We start from the raw sequence: 25,898 nt of genomic DNA, 5'->3' as shown, positions 1-25,898 counted from the left end.
AAACTAAGAAGTGCTACTGAAAACTAATTTGACTTCCTTGCTAATTTTAAACAAAACTTTCGGTTTAAAACTCCTGTGTGATTCAGTTTCAGTTTTAAATCTGTTACCCTACATTTAAATAAATAAAACTGCAATAACCTAACTCAAATGCAACCCTTATAAGCCTGCAGCTGAATTTATATATTTCATGTATGATGTTTCTGGGGTCTATTGTATCATGTAGATCATATGTGGTGAGGTGCTCAATGCTGCAGTTCCTCAAATTAGTCTTCATTTTAAGTACTTCAGCGCCACCTGCAGGACATCTTTGTGACATGAATTTCCAGACAATATTCCTCATGTTAAACCATTTTTGTTTGAGGAATTTGAAGAAAGTTCAATCCAAGAAAAGTGCTTATACCTAATAAAGACCCTGCTTTATTGCAGTCTGATGAAATGTACAAAGATATATAGTTGTATATTACATCAGCTGTTGAGCTGCAGAAGGCTGGTTTGTGGTCAGCCTGAGGACTCGGAGGACTGAGGTGAAATGGGAACAGTACAACAATTGAAGGAAATCCCCATAGAGACTGAGAGCTTGATAGCCTGCAGAAGCTCTTGTGGATGGTTAGATTTTCATGGTTTAGCTTATCCAGAACCTTGTCATGTCACTTGAAAGTAAGGTTGTATTTTTTAATGGTTTTGATTTCTTAAAAAATATGTTTTGTAGTTGCAAGAGAGAACACAAGAAACACACATACAACTTAAGCCAATAAAGCCATTGCCGAGAAGTATTGATCCAAAGGAAATGATGCAAAAGGAAACAACCCTGTTTCCCAGTGTTATGTCCCACTCAGATAAGCAATGCACTTGCTAATTTTAAAGCCAGAGAGGGAAGGAAGCATGACAGCAAAGTTTCCGCCATACCAAACACTGTGGGGGGGGGCAAAAAGCCTGTCTTGGAAAAAGCTTAGTGTTCGTCTGTCTGCTCGGAGTCAGTGTGGAATCAAACACCAGCTTATGGTGGAACCATGGCACATAATGAAACACATCCCTTTTTGGAGTTGCTAAAATCATTTAATCTTGGTGAGTGTGTCTGTATTTGTTTCTTGTGAAGATCTATTTCCCAAAGCTCCTACGAAAGAGTAGCGTGTTGTATTGTAAAAGGCAGATGTGATAGTTTCTTCAATTGATTCAACAAATTGTATTTTCACATAAAAATCAGTTTCATCTCTGAAAGTGGCTTTCTTAGGACGACTGAAAAACACATTATCTTCAGGCTGATGTCTCTGCATTTGGAAAATTGACAAATGACCTCTGATTAATGCATTCAATAGGGCCAAAATATATAAAATTAAAATAAAAAAATATACTATACAGACCACTCAGGTCGGCTATTATTATCCAAACGTCAAAACAGTTAGTTTCCACCACATATTTGGAACAAATTTCCAGAAAATAACTCTCAGTTCTTTTAAATTGCAACTTACAACCTTCCTGTTTTCCACTTTCTTTTATTAAGTTTAATTTGAGGCTATTTATTTATATCTGTCTTTGCTCTGTGAAATGTCCTCCCTCTGTTTCTTCTGTTTTATTCCATAAAGCTTATTTTTTTTTAATTTTATACTTAATTTTATTCTTTTAAAATCCTATTCATACATGTCTTGTTTGTTGTCTTATGTCTTACATAAAGCACTTTGGACTGCCTTGTTGTGGAAAGGCGCATATAACAACTTTTCGTGAGAAGTCAGGAAACTTTTGCCATCAATATCTATTCACAGTCCTGAACACCATCATTTCAGGAAGAACGTGACAATTGTTGAGTTGTTATTTTCATGCCAATGATATGGTTAGTTTGTGCTTCAACACAATGATGCTACATAGACAGTGAACCCACACGCAGGAATGATGTAAGATTTTATATAACATGGTGCTCAGTATAGCAGTGTCCAGCAATAGCAAATCAATAAGAAAGAACATTTCTTGAAACAAATCTGGCACATAGGAGATGTACTTTATGCAACTGCTCCTTGTCTGTGCTAATAAGATTCTGTTTCTAACTTGAAATGCAGCTGAAACATCCATCTGGGGATATAATCGTCCCCATTTTTAGATCAACACAATGCATCCTGCCTCACATTCTACTAAACATTTCCAGGCATTATTTTGATCCCTCTCTACTTCCCCTTTTCTGACACTCTGCATTGATTTTTTCCTTTCCAGGCGATATGATTCTAGCCTTCTGTTTATCTATTCTTGTGGGCCTGCTGCTGGGTGCTTTGGTCTACGTTCTGTTGACCTGGGCGTCCAGGCGCCAGGCCACCGCCAGGATCACCAGGCGCTCCAAAAAGAGATCTGGCACTTCACAAAAAGACAACGCCATGAGAAACCAGCTGGGCCTTTACAGAAGTACTTTCCTGAACGTCTACAGACAGCCCTCTCTGGAGCCTGTGGGCCCTCTGGGGAGCAAGCCCGGCGTTGAGACCTCCACCTTTCGCCCACTGCCCAAGAGAAGCAGGCCAGGCCTGGAGATGGGAGAGGACACTCAGGTCTCCATGCCTGAGGACACGGCAGCTTCAAACTCTTCGGATTCAGCATCTCTTGTGGCAAACAAGAGACATTCATTCTGGTTGGGCAACAACGGACTTAAAGGATTCCTGCCCTCACAGACTCCCCCTCCTGCATACGACAGTGTCCTCCATGCCTTTGAAGAGACTTGCACATAAATGCAACAAGAACTGAAAAAGGAGAACACTCACAGAACTTTCTGGCTGCTCTGTTCTGCTCTTTGTACGGAACAGTGTTTAAAGCAGTGTGTCCTTAACTGAATAAGATCAGTATTATATTATGAGACATAGATTAGGGGTGCAACTAACGATGGTTTGCACAATCGATTAATTTGCATGTTAGGTTCTCCATTAATCGATTGGTTGTTTTATCTATAGAATGTCACAACATAACGGAAAATGCCCACCACAGTTTCCCAGAGGCCAAGGTGACTTCTTCAAATGTCTTGTTTTGTCCCAAACTCAAAAATATTCAATAAATAAATATTCAATTTACAATGATATGAAATAGACACAAGGAGCAAATCCTAACAATCCCAATCATTGCAGTTGTAATATAGTTGTTTGTGGCCATTGCAGAGCATTTCATGACCCATGATGTAGTCCACCAGTTGAGAGACACTGGTGGTAAAGAGGGTCTGAGGGTATGTAACTCTGATCACGTGAAGATGAGGGAAACACTGTGTGCTAGATAGTTATATTATCACAATAAAGATTTAATGATGATTTGATTCCAGTGCTTGTGCTTTTGTGCAAATAGAAATCAGTTTATATCTTTAAAGTTAGTGAATCTAACTAGTGTCACCATAGGCGGCTAAGTTATGGTGACACCAGTTACCTAATTAATAACACTTAATAATGTGGCAGGAAGGACCAGCACATTCATCACATCAAGGTCTTGTGTCAAGAATGTCACTTCAACTTACGTTACAAAGATGGGGCGCGCCGTGTGAGGTTGCCATTATGAAAGAAGCCCCCTTTTGAGGCGCAACAATAGGTCTAGTAGTGATTATCGTAGCTTGTGGGCCAGACTGCATATCAGTATGTATTAAAATTTGGTTCAACTGCACATACTCACCTTTAGTGACTCTTGACTAGATTATTAGGTGTGTTGGTACTTTCGTTTTAACTGGAATTGAAGTTCGGGGTCCATTTTCCGTGCTACCTGCCTCATGGCAACCCGTTTTAAAGCCACAACCCCAAAGTGCGCCAGCTGCCAGCAGAACAGTGCATGGCAACACGACCGCACTGTACACCGACCCTGCCTCTGCCTCTGGATTAACGTTGTTTAAGCGCTGTCAGGTACGTACAACTGCATAATGTGTGCCCATATAACCTCTTTGATGAAATCACTTTATTTTCCGCCGCAGCTCGTTGGTCTCGTCAGCGTTGTCCTGTTCGGACTGCTGCATGCGGTCAGATACAAGACGCCTTTGAATGAGAAATGAAATTGAGGTAATGTGTAATGTGGTGAGAGACCTTTACAGATGAGGAGATGATGACTCGTTTACTTCGACTTTTATTGGATGCTGTGAATGTACGGTCTTCAAAGCAAGAGTCAAATTATTGATTTTTAACCGCTGTTTGATTGATATTTTAACTATTTTATTCCTATTAACTGCATTAGATTAGATTAATGGTGGTTTTCATGTAGAAATTGGAATATAGGAGTTCACGTCCTCGCCTGGCTGCTCTGGTGTTTGACGTAAAATAGGAAGAACGGACAGTATCAGTACCCATGGAGACAGCGAGTGCACGGATCTCCAATGCAGTGTTGCTGTTGCATAGAGACTGAGGAAAAACTGAATTTCAAGGTTGATACACTGAATGACAACGCGGCTATTTTAAGCAAGAGCCACTTTTCTCCTTCTCTTAGATTACCTTACTTGTTGAGGAAGGTAATGTTTTTTGGGGTTTTTTAATTATTATTCGTCTTTCTTTTTTCTTCATTGCAACAGGATTACACAACTCTCCAGAGCCACATCAGGAAGACATGGGGTGGGCCACTGTCATCAAAGGAGCCACACATCAAGTGCAGGGCTGCTTGATTTAAATGAACATAGAGCTGGACAACATCTGGCTGTATGATGCATTTTACTTCCCCGTAGATATTAGTGTAAGTACAAAGAGCAGAGCAGCCATTACCCTTCAGTGCACCATCTGATTGGAAATATGGACACCTTCAATGGAGGAATTTTGACTCAACATGCCCAGGAACTATGAGGTATGTTGGATTTTACAGCTTACTTGGCCGTTTTATAAAATAGTATCACATATCATGCACTCTGCTTGATAGTGGGCCGTATAAACTCATTCTGTGCAGCCAAACAGTATTCAGACCCACAGAACTTGATTTTAAATTGTAGAGGAGGTAATAAAGTTTCCAAACATACAAAGTCAGTCAGATATTGTAATGAATTGTGCAGCCAAAAACATGGAGTCATGGGTTCGACTATCTTACTCAGTATAAACATAATGTAGTTCAATAAAGTGATGAAACAAGAAAAAGGAGAATATGCGTCAGACACTGCAATAAGATGACTTTAACAACCAGAAAGCTAAATTAAAAGGCAAAGCGGTAGTGGATGTTTTTAATGGGAACATTAGCCTTTTCTACTTCATGTGAGCCGTTTAGGACATTTTGTCTTCAGACAGTGTCAGTTGATTGGACATGGTTGCACTCAGTCTAAGATATAACCAATCTAAACGAACGAAACCAGTGCTGAGGAAACAGTATTTCAACAGACATTAAAATGCTGCAAATATTTTGTTAAGGCGAAAATCTGCACTAAAATAGAATTGACATATTTCAATAATTTGTGAATCTGTAAAAAAAAATAGACAGACTGTAGTGATGATGTCATCTTACAGACAAATCCTGGAGCTGCTCCATAGACAGTGAATAATAGGACAACAGCTAGGACACGATGAGCAGCAGCCATGGTGATTTTACTGGTTTTAAGGGTACGTTTAGTCACCGTTTGCAAGCTCTGCTCACTCAAATGAGACACGTTTGGATGGAATATCTCAAACAAAGAGTGCTTGAGCTCCTTGTTATAGTCACTAGTTTGAGACACATTTGTTAGACAGAACAATCTCACCGCAAGGTCCATTTAGTGGCTGTTCTGGACCTTTCAGTCGTATCATAGTTAGATGTTGAAATTTCCATTTTTCTCATCCACATTGTCTTAAAGATTGAGATTGAAAGTTCATTCTTGACCTTGGAAACAGTCATTTGCAGAATAATCTTACCACAAGGTTTATTTAGTGGCTGAGGCTTCTTCTTCCTCAGCAGATGGAGTCACCACAAGGCCCAAGAAGTGAGAAGTGAGCGTTTCCAGGGTCAAGAGTAAACACAGACTTATAATGTACACTGAATCTGGTCCAAAAAAGTTTTATATTGCAGCTTCAACTTGTCTCTTCCTCTGCTTTACCTACCAGCCTGGTCACACAGTAGGGATGTTGGCTGCCGTGGAACATGGTCCCATCCTCTGCAGCGACTCCAACATCCTCTGCCTCTCGTGGAAAGGCAGGGTCCCCAAGAGCGAAAAGGACAAGCCGGTGTGCCGGAGACGGTACTATGAGGAGGGCTGGCTCGCCACAGGGAACGGAAGAGGAGTTGTTGGTGTGACGTTTACATCGAGTCACTGCAGGAGGGACAGAACTACGCCTCAGAGAATCAATTTTAACCTGCGAGGACACAACAGCGAGGTGTGTCTTGACTAGCAATATCACTGTCTTTTTATTTTTGCGATATGTTTTTATTGAAATTCCACAGAGGTATATGCTGGCTTTCCTTCCAACTGCAGCCTAAAATCCTTTTTTAGCTTTGTGGTCACACTGTGTATTAATCATGAATGTTCCTCTGTGCAGAAGGCCACCTGCATTTGCAAAAAATAGTAACAGTGTTTTTTGGGCTTTTGCAGGTTGTCTTGGTGCGTTGGAATGAACCCTTTCAAAAGCTGGCCACCTGTGATATGGAAGGAGGTATTTTTGTTTGGATCCAGTATGAAGGAAGATGGTCTGTAGAGTTAGTGAATGACAGAGGAGCCCAGGTAAACATTTCTTTTCTGCTGTCACCTAAAGACTGACTAAAGAAAATGACCTTGTCGTTGCTTGTACTAGTGCAAAGACACATTCACTTACGATATATTATCCTGGTATATATACTAACACATTATATAAGGCCTGTATAGAGCTGTAATGCCATTGATGACACATAAAAACAACCTCAGATTGGACAAAGACTTATATATTTACTTATGTCCTGTATACATACATACATTCTTTCCTCAAGGTGAGTGACTTCACTTGGTCACATGATGGCACTCAAGCCCTCATCGCGTACAGGGACGGCTTTGTGTTAGTTGGCTCGGTCAGCGGACAAAGACACTGGTCCTCCGAGATTAACCTGGAGAGTCAAATCACCTGTGGCATCTGGACACCTGATGATCAACAGGTACACATTGTCTGTTTGAGTGTATATGAATGACTCTTTTTGTATTATTTAACGTTTCTTTATGTCATAAAACATAAAAAAAAAAAGTTCTCTTTAAAAAGAAAAATTAAATCCAGGGTGCAGTATTTTCCCCTTGCTTCGAATGCTGTCCTCAAACACAAGATGAAACGACTCATGGCCTTTTTCTGCAGTACTTTTCGGCCAAGTATTTGATGCTCCAGAGCATTTTCATCATGTCATCCATTAAAGTTTAATGTACAATGCCCCCTCAGGTCTTGTTTGGTACAGCAGATGGTCAGGTGATAGTGATGGACTGTCACGGACGAATGCTTGCCCATGTTCTCTTACACGAGTCTGATGGGATCGTGAGCATGTCCTGGAACTGCCCTGATTTCCTGGTCGAGGACAGCACAGAGAGCGACACCGACTCTGATGACAATATTCTGCCTTTAGGTACAAACACGTTGCCCCACTGCTCACATGGCAGCTTGCTACCTTACGCTGGCTTTGGAAAGCTAATGTACTTACTTTTCTTTTGATCCTCCAAGTGCGGAGAGTCAAGCCTTTGTTGACCGTCACCTTCTTATCAGGAGATATCAGTTTAATGAACAACTATGATGACCTCTCTCCTGCCGTAATTCGCTCAGGGCTGAAAGGTATAAAAATCCATGTTTCACTGTGACATTTACAAGCATGCTCATGAACTGCGTTGATCGTATATGACCCATAACACTTTGTACTCCTTTGCTCCACAGATGTTGAGGCCCAGTGGTGCTCCCAGGGAGACCTGCTGGCTGTGGCCGGCATGGAGAGACACGGGCTCCCTGGCGACTCTGCCTGCTCGTCCATCATGAGGAACGCCCTTGTTAAGTTCTATAATGTCCAAGGAGAACACATCTACACCTTGGAAACACCGGCACAGGTTAGTCCTTTTATAAATAGTAGATGCTTTGCTCGGCAATATGGAGTCAAATAAATATTATAATAACCGTAAGACTTCTGATATCTGTTTAAGCATTAAAATGATCTATTCATTTCACGAGTTGATATTAAATGTGTATTGAATTGTAGTGTGACTACAAAAAATAGATGATACATGTATCGTTTATCTTCTATTATATTGCTCAGCCCCAGTACGGCTTTAACACTGTCAGTGTAAGAGGCTTGGTTCTCCCGTACTTAAAATACACTTGTATTGAAGTGTGTGCCAATGCCAAAAATATCCTTCAAATGTTGGCCTTTTCTAAAATATTTTTTCAAGCTTTATTTGAAGCAATTTTGCTGAGTCAAAGAGGTGCGCCTCAGTAGATTCAGGAGTAGTTGATGTGTCAGTTCATTAATTTGTGATTTATGTATTCATTTTATACTTTATTTCTATTGCGCTTTTCAAATCAAAAGCATTTCAAGCATCAAGAGCTTGAATATAAAGGGTAAATAATGACAGATTGAAGATTAACAGCAGATCAGTAATATAAGAAATGTGATGATGAATAGATGCACTAAGTCCATGTGAGCAGTCTGTACGAGTGCCATGAATGTTGATTGTTATTTACTGTAGGAATTATTTTTTTGTGAATAATTGTTTTTCAGAGACCCATCACCACCATCTGTTGGGGTCACAGAGACTCTCGTCTGTTCCTTGCTTGTGGACCAGCGCTGTATGTGGTGCGTGTGGAGCACCGGGTGGCCAGCCTCCAACTTCTATGCCAGCAGGGCATCGCCAGCGCCCTGCGAGAGGAGAAGGATGTGGGGAAACTGAACATGCCCTCGCTGCTCTGCTCTTATGTCACCACTGCTTTCATACCCACCATCAAGGTGCGTTGACGTCTGAGTAATTGCTGTGTGGTAACATTCGTAGACGGCTTCTTAGGCTGTGATAATGCAAAACTGCTGACTGAGACATGTTTTCATTTGAGTGTCCAGCAATCCTACAGCTCTTTCCTCTCTTTGTTCCAGCCCCCAATCCCTGACCCCAACAACATCCGTGACTTTGTCAGCTATCCCACAGCTGGGAATGAGAGGCTCCACTGCACCATGAAGCGAGCAGAGGACAGCCCTGAGGCGGGTGGACCCTGCTACACTCTCTACCTAGAATATTTAGGAGGACTGGTGCCTATTCTCAAAGGAAGGCGCATCAGTAAATTACGGCCCGAGTTTGTTATTATGGATCCAAAAACAGACAGCAAAGCAGGTGGGTTTAAACCTTACAGGGCCTTATACTTTTCATAGGGACTATTTCTTTGGTAGACAGTAGTTACAGTGAAGTGTTTACAGGGAGATCTGTGAATTATTCAGAGTAACCACAAATTACACTCCATTACTTCCTGTATTGGTGGGGTGGCAGAAGTTTCAGAGGCGTATATCTCAAGACCACAGCTCACAAAGCTAAAACTATCTGCGTGGTGAGAAAATAATGTAAATTGGGTTAACTGACTAGTTAAAGGAATCGTTTGACATTTTGGGAAACATACTTATTTGCTCTTTTGCTGAGAGTTTGATGAGAAGATTGATACCACTCACATGTCTGAAAGGATAAAAATGAGGCTAGAGGCAGGAGACGGTTAGCTTAGCTTAGCATGATGACTGGAAGCAAATGGAAACAGCTCACTTGGCTTTGTTAAAAAGTAGAAAAAAAAACATCACCTACCAAAATCTCTGACTTGTTTGATCTGGACACAAATTAAAGTTTTTACAGAAATTTAAAGATGACAAGTTATGGTTTTATGGGGGGTTTGTGTGCTGGATCTGTTTCTTGGCCAGTGACTTCCTGGAGTCGCCATGACAACAAGACAGGGATTTCAATGTATAAATACAAAAAAAAAATGTGTTTGACAGACACCAAGAGATAACCAAACAATTTACACAGGGAAACAGGATTATAACTTGGAAAATGTATTTTATATTTCACTGTGTATTTAATTTTAGTCAGACCCAGGCTAGCTGTTTCCCCCTGCTTCCAGTCTTTATGCTAGGCTAAGCTAATCGGCCCTAGCTGTTGTCTTTTATTTAACAGACAGACATGAGATCTTCCCCTCTAACTATTGGCAAGAAAGTGACTAAGCATATTTCTAAAAATGTTCTTTAAAAGAAGTGAAATTAATTATGAGCTTGAAATACTGAGTAAAGCTGAAGGAAAAACTACTTATGAGGAAAAACAAGTAGACTCAAGACACTAGTCTACTGCTGCTAATAGTAGCAGACCTGCCCAAAGGCCAGAAATCTTGTTTCCTTGTCATATTGAAATTAAATCTGCACTTGTTCATCTCTTTAAACTAGTACTCCATTTAAAAAAAGCATCATTCACCTTGAGAAAGAACAAATGCAGACCCTGGTGATGACTGCTCTTCTCTGATGTAACATGATACAGGAATAGCCTGTACCATGACCTGGCTGCACTAGGGTTGCAATTGGCCTGTGGTCCAAACAGTTTACTTGCTTTTAATAATGCTCTTTACGCAGGGGTAGTTTAAAGCCATGTTAGTATGTATGACGACTCAGTTCAAACTCACCTTTTCTGATTTGTGTTGTTTTTTGTTTTTGTTTCCAGAGGAGGTGTGTGTGAATCCCATGATCTCATACACTGACAGCTGTAACTGCTCTGACTCCAGTGACATTGAGTTGAGCGATGAGTGGGTTGGGAAGAAGTCACCAAAGTTATCCCGAGGAAACAGGTCACCCAAACTGGACAACTCAGAAATTACATAAATGAACTCTTGTTTTTTACACATTACACAGGCCTGAACCACAGAGCATTTGTAGATATTTTTTAATAGCATTTGTTTCACCATGCTACATTACTGTAACGTAAATTGAAAATATCATATTTCAAAGGAACAGGTTGTTGAAAATGTACCACTTTGTGTCAAAGGATGAACATGGAGTCGAGAAAATCTCCCAAGCTTTCACGTGCCCATCAGGAAGGCCAGCGGTCGCCACGGTTACCAACAAAGAAGCCTCCAGTTCGGTCTCCCAGTCTGACACGTCGAGAGTTTTCTATGGATGGGATCACAGAGGTATGATGTGCCAGAAAGTCTGTTTAATCTGCATGATCTGCTAATGATACTGTACCTGCTTTAGTATTCTGTCTTATGTGTCAAAATAATCAACATTTTCACAATAAAATTATAATGTAGAAGTGCTAATAAGTAATCGTAGTGTCACAAAAGGCTTTTAAATGGTGAATCTGGAATAAAAATGATAAATAAATTATTCTCTTACCTAAAATGTTCGGCTATTTGTTACTTTTTAACGTCAAGATAAAAAACAGATGATTTTATTTTGTTGATACCATTTTCTTACTACCTGATATATCACACTCATGTCAACTCCTGATTTAGTTCATTTCACTCTGATAATTCTCATTTTTATTTCCATGTCTTCTGCTTCACAGCACAACTACCTTGCTCAAGTCACATCCAACATTTGGGGGACAAAATTCAAAATTGTTGGACTTGCTTCTTTTCTCCCTGCCAACCTTGGTGCAGGTAAATGTCTTGAACATCACACGTACACATCACGTTGACCGTTCTGATGAATTTAACAATCGCCATAACTTTCTTCTTTGTTTCAGTCATCTATAAGACAAGTTTGCTTCATCTGCAACCGAGACAGATGACGATCTACCTTCCAGAAGTGCGAAAGATTTCTCATGACTTCATGAGCCTGCCTGTGTTTAACCCCAATGTGTTCAGTGAGGATGAGGATGACTTACCAGGTGGGAATGAATAAAAGCACAATATTCTCAGTTCAGAAGCTTATGAAAATTTTATTATATTACTGTAGAGTGTAAATTGTATGTTTTATGTAAATTATGTTTGAATTGTAAAAGTCACTTATACAGTTGTCCTCTGTGTTTTTTATGAAGTGATGGGGCCATCTGGAGTGGCAGGAGACAATCCTCCCTGTACAGTCAACATTCCCATCGCTCCCATCCACAGCCCGGCTCAGGCCATGTCTCCAACTCAGAGCATCGGCCTTGTTCAGTCTCTTCTGGCCAATCAGAATATTCAGCTTGATGTCCTTACCAACCCTACAGCCACTGCAGCAGCTGCAGCTGCAGCGGCAGCAGCTTCAGTCCCTGTCACTGATCATGGGCAGGATGCAGTTGCAACACCGTACCCAGTGCCAACTAGATACTCAAACCCTGGTCAGGTGATCTTCAATGGGCTGGAGATGGGTCCTCTTCTTCCTGGTACTCTTCCTCCCCCACCTCCACCTCACCATCTCCCACCGCAGCCTCACCCGCAGCGGTCTCATCCACAGCAGCCTCGCCAACAGCAGTCCAAACAGTCACAACAGATGCAGACACAGCAGCAGCAGAAAATGCATCATCATCAGCAACAGCAGCAGCAGCAGCAGCAGCAGCAGCAGCAACAACAGCAGCAGCAACACCATCATCCATCCCAATCACAACAACAACAGCAACAGCAATTACAGCAGCAACAACAGCAATTACAGCAACAACATCAACAGCTACAGCAACTGCACCACCAGCAGCAGACGCTACATCAACAGCAGCAACAACATCAACACCAGGTTCAGCAACACCAACAAATACAAAAAAATCAACAGCAAGTGACACCCCAACAACTTCAGCACCAACATCAAATCCAGCAGCAGCAACAGCAGATGCAGCTGCAGCACGAACAGATGCAGCAGCAGCAGCAGCAGATGCAACAGCAGCAGCAGCAAATCAGGCAACAGATCCAGGAGATGAGGCAGCAGCAGCAGCAGCTCCAGCAGCAGCACCAGCAGATCCAGCAGCAGCATCAACAGATGCAGTGGCAGCACCACCAAATGCAGCAGCAGCTGAAGATGCAGATGTCGCTGCCCCCTCCTCCGACTGGCTATCCAACTATTTCCTTACAACGGCTTCATCTTCTGCCTCAGATTGCTCCTCCTACCACTGAGCCTGGGCTCGACAGGGGGGAGCATGGACACACTCTTAAGCCAAGTCTGCCACGGATTTTACCTCCCTTCAGTGACACGGATGGGACTGTGGAGATTCAGATGAGGAAGGTGAATCCTCCTCCTCCATACCCAGGCACTGTAGTGTCTGCAGCGGCAGCTACAGCCGCCGCTACGCCTCAAACTCTTGTCACAAACTGTGACAGCCCAAATGTCCTGGCGACAGACCCCTGCCTGAAGAAGGATGAATTTTTGCTCCACCCTGTCACCATACAGTACCCCACACCTCTGGGATATGAAAGGATCACAACCTTTGACAGCAGTGGCAATGTGGAGGAGGTTTGTCGGCCACGCAGGCGCCTCATTCGCAACCAAAATGCGTATGCTGTCCATGGCTCGGCCACGCTCAAAGTCACTTCCTCTGAGAGTAAAAAAATTCAGCTTCCCTACAGCTCAGCAACATTGAGTCGCCTCTCTGTCCCTCGCTACTCAATACCTAGTGGAGACCCTCCTCCTTACCCTGATCCTGCCAATCAAGTGACTGCTACACTTCCTCCTCCCCAGAGAATTGATAGCAGTCTGATTCATGCCACTCTACGGCGTGACGGCAGGGACGTGGGACTTAAAGTGCCACAGATGATGGAAAGCTCAAGAACCCTTCCCACAAAGGCTAAAATGAATAGTGCACTAGCACTTACCTACCAGCAGAGGGTGCCCACTGCATTGTACACATGCACACAGTGCAGCAGTAACAGCAGCAGCACCAGTGTCAGTGTTAGTGGTGGTGGAACTACAAGTAGCGGAATTGCAGGTGGCACAGTGGTGAGGCAGGACTTCCCACCAGGGAAAGGAGCACATCACAGTACCATTATTGTGCACTCCAAAGGAACCTCACCTCTGACCTCTCAGTCATCTTACAGTCTGCTGGGTGCTGTTGATAACAGCAGGGACAGAACGGTGTACGTTAACTCTGCCTTTACTGAAGATGAGACTTTAAATCAGCAGTGTCACCTTGAAAAATCGGTACGCCAGCTGACTCTCGGCGATGTCAGTTTGACAGTTAAACGCCCTCCGCCTTACCAGTGGGACACCTCCACCACTGAGGAGTTCTGGCTCACCCCCGAACAAACAATGTTAGGTCCTCCACCTGGGCCTCATAAACCGCCTCCACTCATCATTGGTCAAGCTCAGCACTTGGACATGACTCGGCTACCGTTTGTCCTCACGACTAAACCTCCAACTAGTCAGAGCACGGGCACTCTTACTTTTCCATCAGGTTACCAGATATCCCTCTCTCCTTTTCCTCCAGGTGTGGGTCACGGTGGTCCCCCACTTCAGACCTTACAGAACCCTCCACCACAGTGCTCTCCAAGTGAAATGGTTGCTTCAGTCCCTTTTGCTCAGCAGGACCCCAACTTGGTCTTGCCGCCAGGCTATCCTCCAAATCTCGCTAACTTGGCCTGCTGCCCTCTCCCTCCAATGTATCCAGGAGCCAGCTCATGTACCGGACTTCAGCTTCACCCTGTCAGCCTTCACCCCTGGAACCCTTACCCCTGTCCACCTCCCATGCAAGACCCTCCAGCACCTCCCCTCCCTACCAAAACTCACCAGATTTTAGAGAAGCCGATTCTCTCCCCACCTCCTCCGACTGTGCCGCCTCCACCCCCTCCTCTCCCCCCTCCTCCTCCACCTACTGAGCTACCCCCATCCAAAAGTGCCACAGAGGATCTGGCAGAGTCTGCCAACAACTTTCCAGAGCCATCTTCCCTGAATGAAAGCCCTGTGCCACAGGAGTCGGAGCGCTTCAACAAGAAGAGCCGCAAAAGACTGGACAGCAGAGCCGAGGAGGCCAACATGCCCACCGTCTCCGAGGGCAAGTCCAGAAAGGAAGGGCGCGCACTCTCCGACTTCAACACTCTCATTTCGAGCCCAAGGCTTGGCAGCAGAGAGAAGAAGAAGCCCAAGGGCCAGAGAGAGCAACTCAATAAAACCAAGAAGATGAGCAGGACCGCAAATGAGTTCCAGGACAGCTCCGAGAGTGAGCCGGAGCTGTTTATTAGCGGCGACGAGCTCATGAACCAGAACCAGAGTAGTAAGAAAAGCTGGAAGAACAAGCGCAGCATGCGTATGGCGAGTGAGCTGGAGGAGATAAAGTGCCGCAAGGCAAATGAAAGAGAGGATCGCAGTTTGGGAAGCCAAGGATTTGTCTATGTCATGGCCAATAAACAACCATTGTGGAACGAAGCCACCCAGGTCTACCAGCTTGATTTTGGAGGACGAGTAACGCAGGAGTCTGCAAAGAATTTTCAAATTGAGCTGGATGGTAGACAGGTAATGTAGAGCTGAAATAATTAGTCAATTACTCTTTTAGTCCATTGACAGATTTTTTTACCCTCTTTTTGAGCAAAAATGCCAAATATTCAGATTTTCAAATGTGCTTTTCTTTGTCTTATTTGAACGTATTCTGATATTCTGTTAGAGAAAACATGGCAAGTTAAATATCTCAGCTTGGGCTCTGCATTTTTTTTACTATTTTATAAAAACCAAGAGAATGTAATCGGTAATGTTAGTTGCAGCCCTAGATTATTCAATAAAACATTGTTGATATGTTGGGTAATACATGTTTCTGAAACGTCTTCCTGTTTTTTTTTTTTAGGTGATGCAGTTTGGGCGAATTGATGGGAATGCCTATATCTTGGATTTCCAGTATCCTTTCTCAGCAGTGCAGGCATTTGCTGTTGCCTTGGCCAATGTGACTCAAAGGCTAAAGTGAAAAGGTTATTCTGTGCCGTTGTAGATGAATTCAAAAGAAGCCACACTGGTCTTACTGCCCAACTTGTGGGGCTATAGCTGGGAAAATGTCAGTGTTGTGGTGATTCTTATTTTCAAGAATAGATTAATATACAAGTTGGCCTTGCACATGTAGATCATTTACAATCAGTCTGTTGAAGGCAAAGTCAGTCTGGGTCAGTGGTCATGGAGGCTGGAGACCAGTTACTCCATCATTTCTAGTTCAGATGTTGAATGTAGTCAAGATTTTATTTATTATTCAAATGTTATTTTGTGAAGTAAAAAAAATGGATGGATTTTAAAAAGCAGGGGTTGAGTGCCACATGTGGTGCCAAAGACATCTCCCCTCTCTTAAAATGATGGCTAATTCAATGTATTTAAAATTAATACATATTTTATTTATGTTTGTGATGCTAATGAATAATATACACAGTAAATATCTACATTGTGAGGTACAGTGGCATTCAAAATTGCAAATACATTTTCACAAAGCCATACCATATCTGATACAAACACTGCACTATTTAAATTCAGTTTTAAGTTATTAAGTAAATAGGTTATACGGCTTTATTATGAATATCAAACTGATTGTTATTGTTTTTTCAATACCTTTATTTGTATCTTTATTCTTCATTTAAATCCCATTAGTTCAAGGGAATTAATAGATTTTTAGTCTTGTAGTTTTATTTGTTGAATGTCCTCTACATTATGTTCAAATTGCTGGACATGCAATAGAAGAATATATTGATTCTGTAACTGCAACGTGAAGAGTTGAGAACAGTTTACCATAGTTTGTATATTTTCTATTCATGATACTTCTATGAAGTGGTGCAATGAACATAGTAAATCATATTCTTTTGGCCACAATACTGCAAATCATTATTCAGTCAGAGCCATTGTGATCTGACAATGTATTCTCCACTTTTTCATGTGTAAATTTACACTTTTCATTTCCAAAACTCCCCTCTACGATTGTCAGTAATGGTCAACAGTAAGTTTATGTGCCAAATGCTTTTGGCTGAAAGTAAGTTAGAGGGGAAGATGGTAGAAAATGATTCCATCCCCACAAACAAAAATTTGCAGAAACACTGAGATTCTCTTTGTGAATCTCAAACTTGGTTGGCTCTGTGTTGTTTTCGTTGGGTGTTTATGATGCTACTACTTCAGTAGTTTGCCTCGTTGGAAATCAGTGCTGCTTTAGATAGATAGAGCTTGTGTGCAATAATGCTACTTACATAGAACTGATGTTGTACTTGCAAAAGAAAATACAAAGCTGCTTGCACTGTGTATTTAGTAAATGACTTAACATCATTATATGCTTAGAAAATTGTGTGTATATGTTGCTAATTTCAGTAATTTTGTACTTCACCTTTGCTTTAACATGGTACCAAGAGTTTTTAGATGTTACAAAAAAAGAATGAGAATAATAAACTTGCAAAGGTAGTAAATACAACATATTCACAAGTTACGAATATTTAGCTGTTAGTAGGAGTGAGGTTCATGTAGATTTGGTGCTAATGTATAAAGAAACAAATGTGGAAATGTCTGGACATGTCTGGTTATTTGCTAATGGAAGGTTATTTTAAAGTATATTAAAGTATTTTGAGAGAGGCTACCTAACATTTTAGTTTAGAGTTTTCATTAAAGAGCTTTTCATTTACAGTAATGCAGCTTCAGAGACTTGAGCGACAGTGTGTGTCAGTTATCAGCAATACTGCCTAATGAATAGTTGGTTGCTTGATTTTTTTCTCTTATTTTGTGAAGGAAACAAACATGATATGACCATAGGTTTACATGGACCTATAGGCTGGCCAAAATGTAATAAAACTACATTGTTCCAAATGTTTTTGTTGTTATGTTTCATTTCCAGTTTGGCTCTTCCACTTCTCTGATGTAAAGTTATGCCCGGAGACCACACCACAGGCTTCCTCCTTCAGCCTGTTTGTTATGCAGTTATGAAAGGATCAATTGATGTACTGTAGTTTTACTACTGCAAAACAATAAAAATTTAAATTACATAAAATAGAAAAATGTATTCATACATTTTAGAAAATATCTCTAAAATGTTCATAGTACTTACATTTTTGTGTAATTTATATATAAAATCAAACATTTAATTATATTAATAAATTACTATAATATATATATTAGATGTTAATATAATGAATAATTAAACTTATTTTTAATTTACAAATATATATTGTAATGACTTTGCTGACGTGGTAGTCATGATTACTGTTTTTGCATAAAACATGTAATGCTTATTACCGATTAATAATTATTATTTCATAAGGATATCATTATAATAAAAACCAATTAAAAAAACCCAAAAGCTGAAGCCCCAAAATAAAACCAAATTTGTCTGTAAACTAAGGGTTCATGCAGAACAATTGCCTGTCATTTTATAATTATTTGTGTCAGTAATATGGGGTTAATAACTATATGTTACAAGTTATACTAAAAAATAAAAAATATTTTTGGGACATTACAATCAAAAAACAACATCGTCGTAAAATGATAAATAAATAAATAATAATCGCAAAAAATATATTGTTGTCGCTAATTTGAGCGATCGCCTCTGTAAACCAAAAATTTGCAATGATTCAAAGGTGGCTGAATCACTTAGCTACCGGAAGCTGCTTAGCGGGGCTCTTATTTTGAAAGCAGTAACGGAAAGTGTGTTTTCTGTTTAATTTGACTGTTGACGCTAAACGTCATTGAGGAAATACTCGCCAGGAGCGCTTCGCTGTCTCGAAACTGAACTTTGGCAAGTTTTCTCCTAAAGGACAGTCAGGAGCTGGTTGACCGTCTGCTGTCGATGTCTTCGGGGCTCCTCCTCTCCTCCTTTCTGTGTGTCGTTGTGTTACTGTGTGAATTTCTGTCCTGAACTATTGGAAACGTAAACCTAAAAGTTAAGAATGGACCCGCACGTTGATCTTGAGCAAACAGGTTGGTGACTTTTGTAACTGCAATAAATGTCTGATAACCACAATCAATGGCAGATAATTAACTGTTTTGAATCAACAACTCAACACCAAACGCCATTTGAATGCGATCAATTCCATCATGACCTTTGTGCCCTTTACATTAAACCCTGTCAAATGTCATTATCCCAATTTCTGTTCCATTACTTTTACTCATTTCCGTTGTTTCACAATAGATAACATCACTCCAGCTGAATCAACAAATCCTCCCCAGAGGATGACAAGACAGCAGATTCTCACTTTAATATCAATGGCATCTGTGAACTTCAGTTCAATGATCTGCTATTCAATATTAGGCCCTTTCTTTCCTAATCAGGTAAGTTAAAAGAAGCCACTTAAAGAGTTAGAACCACTGGCTTTATTAAAGCAACACCATGTCGCTTTTGAAAGAAGAAATAATACATTCTTCCTCTTTCGAATGAAAATGTTTTATTAATAAGCAATACAACACATTCAACACACTTAACAAGCTAATGGCTTTGCTGCTACAGTCTTGGTCTGGTTTGGCCAGCATGGTGGCTAATGTTAGCTAACTTAGTTAATGTATAGACAGATATTTCTGTGTAACTGACATTACTGAGTCACTCTTCAAACATACTGTCTTCTCTGACTCTTCTCTACTTGTGGTATCGTTACACTACAGTATGGTTGAGCACTAAGTTTTTGCATTTGTCATTTTATTCTATGTTTTTTTTTTTTTTTTGTCTTTTTACCATCAGACCAGGGACTGCAGTGAAAATTAGCCTTCCAAGCTAACTGTGGCTCATTTACAGTTTCTGTTGAAAAGAGAAAATCATTCCTGACTGAAGTAAACAAATAAACCAAACTGCGCTAGAGCGCTCTTGCAGAAAGTAATATGATCAAATTAGTCAAAGGGACTTTTTCACAAACTGGCAACTCAAAAGTTGTTCTCATTAATGGCTTAAAACTGAGTTATTAAACTAGATACAGCTCATTATTATTAGAAGGTGAAACCAGGGTTTGATACTGTCAGTATATCAGGTTAATAGGACACTGATGACCCAATATCATATCATATCAGCCTTTTTGTGGACCTTCCTTTTTTAAACATGGTGTTGTAACTACAGAACTGAAAAAAGCAAACATGTAGAATAAGAGTTTCCATCTGTGCCACAAAATGTGTTGAGGTGTACTTTTTTATATTTAACACCATATATTGCTGCTCATTATCATTGTTTGCACATTTACTTGCTGTTGTATGTCATTATTTTCTACATCCCTTGTGTTTGAGTTAGTCTTATGCCACTGAAGTTCAGATATTGTTCTTTTACACTGTTGATGCCTTTTATAGCAGTGATTTGTAACTGGCATTAGCATGTCTTGTTTAATGTGGACTTGAGTCTGTATCAGTTACTAGAAGCTGTAACGTCAAACAGCAGAAGCAAGACAAAATCAAACAGGAACACTGTACTAAGTGGAGACAATGTACAACAAGGCAATGTGTTAAACAATAGTATACATCATTACATATGTTTATGACAGAGCAGCTAACAAATAGACTGCTAGACAAAAAAAGACTGAAATACAGGACATAACCTTGGGTTACTCAAGAGCAACTGGAAAGAGCAGGAATAATATTTTAGAATGGGTTGTTTTTGTGTATATTAATTCAGGGGTGTTGGTAAGAGATGTAATACAACAGCTGATAACTGCTATCAGGGTAGTGAAAAACTCCATTGTTTCAATCAAGGATGTGCCCAAATGTTAACTTGATGCTACAAACAGATACTTTTCTTAGACTGAAGAATAGTGTCACCTTCTGTGGATAGAGACCATAATGTAATCATTGTTCTAATGCTCATTTGTGCACCCATGTCACTGTAAAGCTCATAGATCAGACAGCCATCACAGATTCCCTGTGACAAGTCAGTGGTAGTGTCTTCTCAGTGGAATGAATGGGTAATCATGTGCTAGACATCAGAAAGCCTTCCTGAAGGCCAGTGACTGACTGGCTCTGTTGTATTCATTGGACAGAAGGTCTCAGGTAAGGTCAGCTGACGTCATGTGTAATATTTGCAGAGGTTAGGGCTTGTTAGTGGAGTAATAAATACGACAAGGTGTTGATGAATTGAGTTCTCTGATAACTGCATATGTTGTTGTTATCTGTTATTTCAATACATTTTCCACTTATTGACCATTTGTGTTGTTCACTTTATATTTCATATCCTAATTTATTGCTTTTGTTACTTAGATGGTGTGACTTCCTCTCATTGTGTACCGTGAAAAAATTGTTTCTCCTCAGACCAATAAGTACATTACATGAATATTTCTACACAGGCATTAAAGAAGGGAGCCAGTCAAACTGTCATTGGTCTCATATTTGGCTGCTATGCTGTCTGCAATTTAATTGGTTCATTGATACTGGGAAGATATGTAAGTATATGGCATTATTTCCTGTCATTTCATGTTATGTGAAGTGTGATTTGCTGCCAAGGTGTACAGTAATTTACTCTCTCTTTGTATCAGATTGTCCAAATTGGTGCAAAGTTCATGCTCGTTGCAGGGCTTTTTGTGTCGTCAGGCTGCACCATCCTGTTTGGGTAAGAACGTTTGGGCCTGTGTGCTATGTCAATAATGATGATGGCCACAGAAACACACAGTTGTAACTCATGCCAAAGTAATTGTAACATATTTTATCATGTTTTTCAGAGCTTTTGAAAGCACTCAGGGAGCAACCCTAATTCTGAATTTAAGTTACAACAGAAAAGTCTGATATGCTCACTTTGTGAAGTTGTTGTAGCACTTGCTGAACACATAATGTTTAAAATGATTCATGTTTGATTTTTTCTGGGCCAAACTTTATTTTGGAGGTGTTTGGCTGCACATCAATGAAGGCTGGAAATATTCTGTACTCTTATTGTCAACAAAACTACTGAAAAAGATGAAACCAACGGTAAATTGATCCTCATAACAAGAGTTGTCTGTGTGGTCAAAGCCTGATATAGCTTATTTCTCCTTGCCAAAGAGCTCCCAAAGAGCCACAGATGGGGTGTGAAAATTGGAAAGTATTGAAAGACATTGTTGGTCTTTTCATAGGATTTAATGACAGTAAGAAAAATATAGAGTAACACCAGCCTTTATGTCTTTATTTAATGTGGTAAACTGTATGACTGTAAGGTCACAAAATGACAGAACCTCCACTTTATTTCAATGTGGATTTAATTTGGTGTAAAAAAAACCTCTAAAAAGTCAGACTTTTTAAGACCAAAGTAATTCATTGTTTTTGCTTTCTTTTCTCGCAGATTACTCGATCGGGTTCCTTCGGGATCCCTTTTCATTACTCTGTGCTTTGTAGTGAGGTCCATCGACGCTGTGGGCTTTGCTGCTGCGATGACCTCCTCTTTTGCTTTGACAGCAAAAATATTCCCAAACAATGTGGCGACTGTTTTGGTGAGTGCAGACATCCCTTGAGTGACTGGCATGTTGTTTAGACATTAGTATCACGAGCAAACAAAAAAAGCATTATATTTAGGGTTGTTATGTAGCTCCCATTTCTCCCAGTGCCATGGAAAATAATGAATAGCTTCTGGCATACATGTTTGTAGTATTTAAGCTGAAGAAATGCTCACATATATATATATATAGTACTGTTTATATAAATGAATATTTTAATGTACCTCAATTCTCTCTCTTTAGGGTAGTTTGGAGGTTTTCACAGGACTTGGTCTTATAATGGGGCCACCGGTCGGAGGATGGTTCTACCAGTCATTTGGATATGAAGTCCCTTTTATGCTTCTTGGATGTTTCCTATTGGTTATGGTTCCTTTCAACATATACGTCTTGCCAACCATTGGTAGCAGTTGGAGAATTCAGCATATTATTTGTTAATTTTCAGCCATTTCAATAATGTCATTATAGAGCTGTATTTTGCGCTTCTGTCCCCTCAGACGCAGATCCCTCGAAGGATTCCTTCTTTCGACTTCTCACCCAAGTGAAAATAGTCCTGATCTGCTTTTTGACATTCACTCTTAGTTCAGGTCTGGGCTTCTTGGATGCCACGTTGTCCCTGTTTGCTATTGAGAGGGTAATTTCCTTTCTTCTGATAAAGTCGACTTACTGTAGAAAGAAATGCCACTGTGCATCGTGTGAATGAGTTTTTTTCCCCTCTCTGTTGCGCCTAGTTTGGTCTCTCAGTAGGCTACGTGGGACTCATCATGGTTAGTTTGTCGTTACCATACTGTCTGGCATCACCGGTGTTGGGGTATTTTACTGATAAATATCCTGTGAGTATGAAAGCAACCAAGATGATTAAACGTGGATAATTCTGTCATAACAAGCGTGTCATTTTGAACTTAAACTGTGTGTGTTGGTGTTTATCAGACCACCAGGAGTTGGTTCTTGGTGATGGGAGGGATTGCCTTAGGAATTGGTTTCTGTCTGCTTGGTCCCGTCCCGTTCCTTCACATCCCGAGGTGAGCATGTGGTAAAGATGGAAAGTGACGAAGACTCTCTACTTTAAAAGAATAGTCCCACATTTTTGGAAGTGCACTTACTTACTTTCTTGCTGAGAGTTAGATGAGAAGATACCACTCTCATGTCTGTCCATTTGATATGGAGCTGCAGTTAGTAGCCTGTTAGCTTAGCATAAAAAATGGAAACGGGGAAATTGTGGGAAGGTTACTGCACCCGGCCAAGAAATAGTCTGACACATAACCCAGAGTGAATCCTAAAACCCAACTTGTTTCTTTTACATGTTTAAGTTTGTACGGATTAAAGAATGAAAGTATGAAATACCAAGAAATACCCAATTTATTTTATATTTTTATACATGTTTTTATAATACTGCCAATAATAAAAGCTTTTCAGTGTTCTCATATTATAAGTGTTAACTCATATTTTTTCTGTTTTTGTGTGTGTGTGTGTCTGCATGTGTAGTCAGCTGTGGTTGCTGGTCCTCATGCTTGGTGTAATTGGGTTTTCTCTGGGCATGACTGCAATCCCCACGTTCCCTGAGATCATCACATGTGCATAGTGAGTGGCTTCACATGTTGTGCTCCTACATGACCTGTAGTTGTTTTTTCATACATATACATGTGAGACAAAGTGAAACACATATATCCACATTGCTTCCTTTTCTTCTGTGTAGTGAACAAGGTTTTGAAGAGGGACTAAGCACTCTTGGAATGATGTCTGGGCTGTTTGGGGCAGTTTGGTCCTTGGGGTAAGTCCTACTGATTTTTACCGACATCCAAAAAACTGAAAAAAAGAAGTTGATAATACAGTAGATCTGAAATAATTTCTCTCACTGGTTGCCCTTTGATTTTTAATGTTTAGATCAGGATTTTAAAGTGGAAATTTGTTTATTTTTAAAGGATGTTTTGTGGCCCAATAGTGGGTGGCCTTATCACACAACATCTAAGCTTTGAGTGGGCAGCTGCCGTCCAAGGAGGTTTGGGGTTTTTGGCTGTAAGTATCAGTTTGTTCAGATATTTGCAGGACGATCCATGTGAGAAAAGGACACATGAAGCCATGAAAACTGCAATGACATTCTCACATGCTAGCTTATTAGCATTTTTTTATTATCTTCTTGTGATTTGAAAGATCCCATGTTATCAAGAACAAATGATTAGTGCACTCAGTCTTATGCTGGAGACAGCGGTCACACATGGTTTTCAGGCCTGTGAAGTGTGTAACAACAGCATGAGACTGTGAAACTTGTCGCTTTACTTTCATGGCATTCATTTAAAGTTGGAGAAATGTGATTTCCATGCCTGATAATCATTCAGGTTGTTAAACACATCATGAAGATTTATAGAAAAAGAAGCGTGTGATTCTTGTTTCTTAGCAGTTACACACATGAAACTCAATGACCACTCTGTCCTCAGACCTTTCTCCTCGCTGTCTATTACCTCTGTCAACGCCGACAGCAACAAAGGTAATCATTAACCTCAAATTAAGACCAGATTGGGGTCATATATTTAGATGTCTCATATAGCAGCTATTTAGACTTTATTTGCGCAGTTTGTGCAGCATCTGATTGTGTCTCTCAATTTTATGTTTGAATTTAAGTACTCGAACAGATGTTCAGCAGACAGATGAAAGCACTCCTCTCCTGAATGAATGAAGCCCTCAGCAACATGTGGAAGGACGCCGTACAGAACAAAACGTGATCTTAATGTTTCAGCTACTTGTGGGCATCAGCCTTTATTATTTTTATTATTCATTTTATTAACTTTTTAATGCTTTTAAATTATTCATTTTTGGTTTTGCAGGGATTGTAATGATTGTTATTTGGGTCATGGAAACATCTTATTTTCATGTAATAGTACTGTTATGTTGTTGTTAAATGTTTAAAATGTGTGTGTAGTGGGTACTGCTCAACAGCCTAAAAACAAAGCAGTACAACTGTATAACTGACTTTAAGTTGGTAATTCTCAAGTTGCACTTTGGATGAAAGTAACATGAATGATTGAGTCAACCACTGGAAATCACACAACAATCAAAGTCCAGATCACAAACTAAATGTGCCTTTTGTTCTGAAGCTCTGAACTATTAATGATCTTAGTTTTCTACATCACGTCTTGGATTTCATGTTGAAGTGACACACGTCAAGAGCTGCTGACCACATTCATAGTAATATGAATAAGCTATAACATTCTTTGAAGTGATGTATTATACAGGTCACAGGGAACCTCTAATAATAAACAGTACAATTTAATGTAAGAAGGAGCATTATGTCCCATTTCACTGCAGCTAGTGATTTTGTATGTTGTGCCTTCTTTTCTGACCAAAGTATTTTAAGATTTTTGCACTGATTTGAATAAAAACATTAAACATATGAATGAAAAACACCCACCTGTGTTTCAAAGGTACGTTTCAGAAATGTGATGCATACATGATCAAAACAGCTATTCAGCATATTTATTTTAAAAATGTGATATCAAAAGTGTGACTTTACATATGATTTACAGATAGAGATCAACAAAACATTTGGAAATAAATATTCTGTATTTTTATAGCTGTGAAGAAGTGGCTTATACAAACTTTTTAATCTCTTACGGGCTAATTAAAAAACTACAACATTAAATACATTTTGTTTTCTATATCAGTAAAAATGTACACGTCAATTTATGCTTACGTCAGTAAATATGTACAAAAATAATTCCTAGAATTGTACAATTGTTTATGTGAAGATGATTATTTTATTAACAAATTTTAACATTTCATTGATAAATCTGTATTAAGTACAAT

At 40.1% G+C, this 25,898-nt stretch overlaps 3 protein-coding genes across 3 annotated transcripts; all 3 read left to right on the top strand.

Moving 5' to 3' along the window:
- The first annotated feature begins 972 nt into the window (after positions 1–972).
- On the top strand, positions 973–3,277 carry myct1b (myc target 1b). The gene is made up of 2 exons (XM_070920899.1): positions 973–1,065; positions 2,203–3,277. The coding sequence occupies exons 1-2, from the start codon at positions 1,011–1,013 to the stop codon at positions 2,703–2,705; spliced, it is 558 nt and encodes a 185-aa protein (XP_070777000.1). The 5' UTR covers positions 973–1,010; the 3' UTR covers positions 2,706–3,277.
- A 2,728-nt stretch (positions 3,278–6,005) lies between these two features.
- tulp4b (TUB like protein 4b) lies at positions 6,006–15,685 on the top strand. Its single transcript, XM_070920679.1, has 15 exons — positions 6,006–6,257; positions 6,473–6,601; positions 6,844–7,005; positions 7,278–7,458; positions 7,521–7,661; positions 7,761–7,927; positions 8,596–8,820; positions 8,962–9,196; positions 10,553–10,688; positions 10,868–11,018; positions 11,396–11,489; positions 11,576–11,719; positions 11,870–12,579; positions 12,673–15,243; positions 15,569–15,685. The coding sequence occupies exons 1-15, from the start codon at positions 6,006–6,008 to the stop codon at positions 15,683–15,685; spliced, it is 5,415 nt and encodes a 1,804-aa protein (XP_070776780.1).
- Positions 15,686–18,454: 2,769 nt separating this feature from the next.
- slc18b1 (solute carrier family 18 member B1) lies at positions 18,455–25,498 on the top strand. Its single transcript, XM_070920423.1, has 14 exons — positions 18,455–18,651; positions 18,863–19,002; positions 20,985–21,080; positions 21,174–21,247; positions 21,950–22,097; positions 22,344–22,500; positions 22,595–22,731; positions 22,829–22,930; positions 23,028–23,119; positions 23,583–23,678; positions 23,794–23,868; positions 24,020–24,113; positions 24,533–24,582; positions 24,717–25,498. Exons 1-14 carry the CDS (start codon positions 18,621–18,623, stop codon positions 24,769–24,771), a joined length of 1,347 nt encoding a protein of 448 aa, XP_070776524.1. The 5' UTR covers positions 18,455–18,620; the 3' UTR covers positions 24,772–25,498.
- Positions 25,499–25,898: the final 400 nt, after the last annotated feature.

This window comes from Enoplosus armatus, chromosome 15 (genome assembly GCF_043641665.1).
Source record: "Enoplosus armatus isolate fEnoArm2 chromosome 15, fEnoArm2.hap1, whole genome shotgun sequence".
Taxonomy (NCBI): Eukaryota; Metazoa; Chordata; class Actinopteri; order Centrarchiformes; family Enoplosidae; genus Enoplosus; species Enoplosus armatus.
This window is presented reverse-complemented; position numbering and strand designations above follow the sequence as displayed.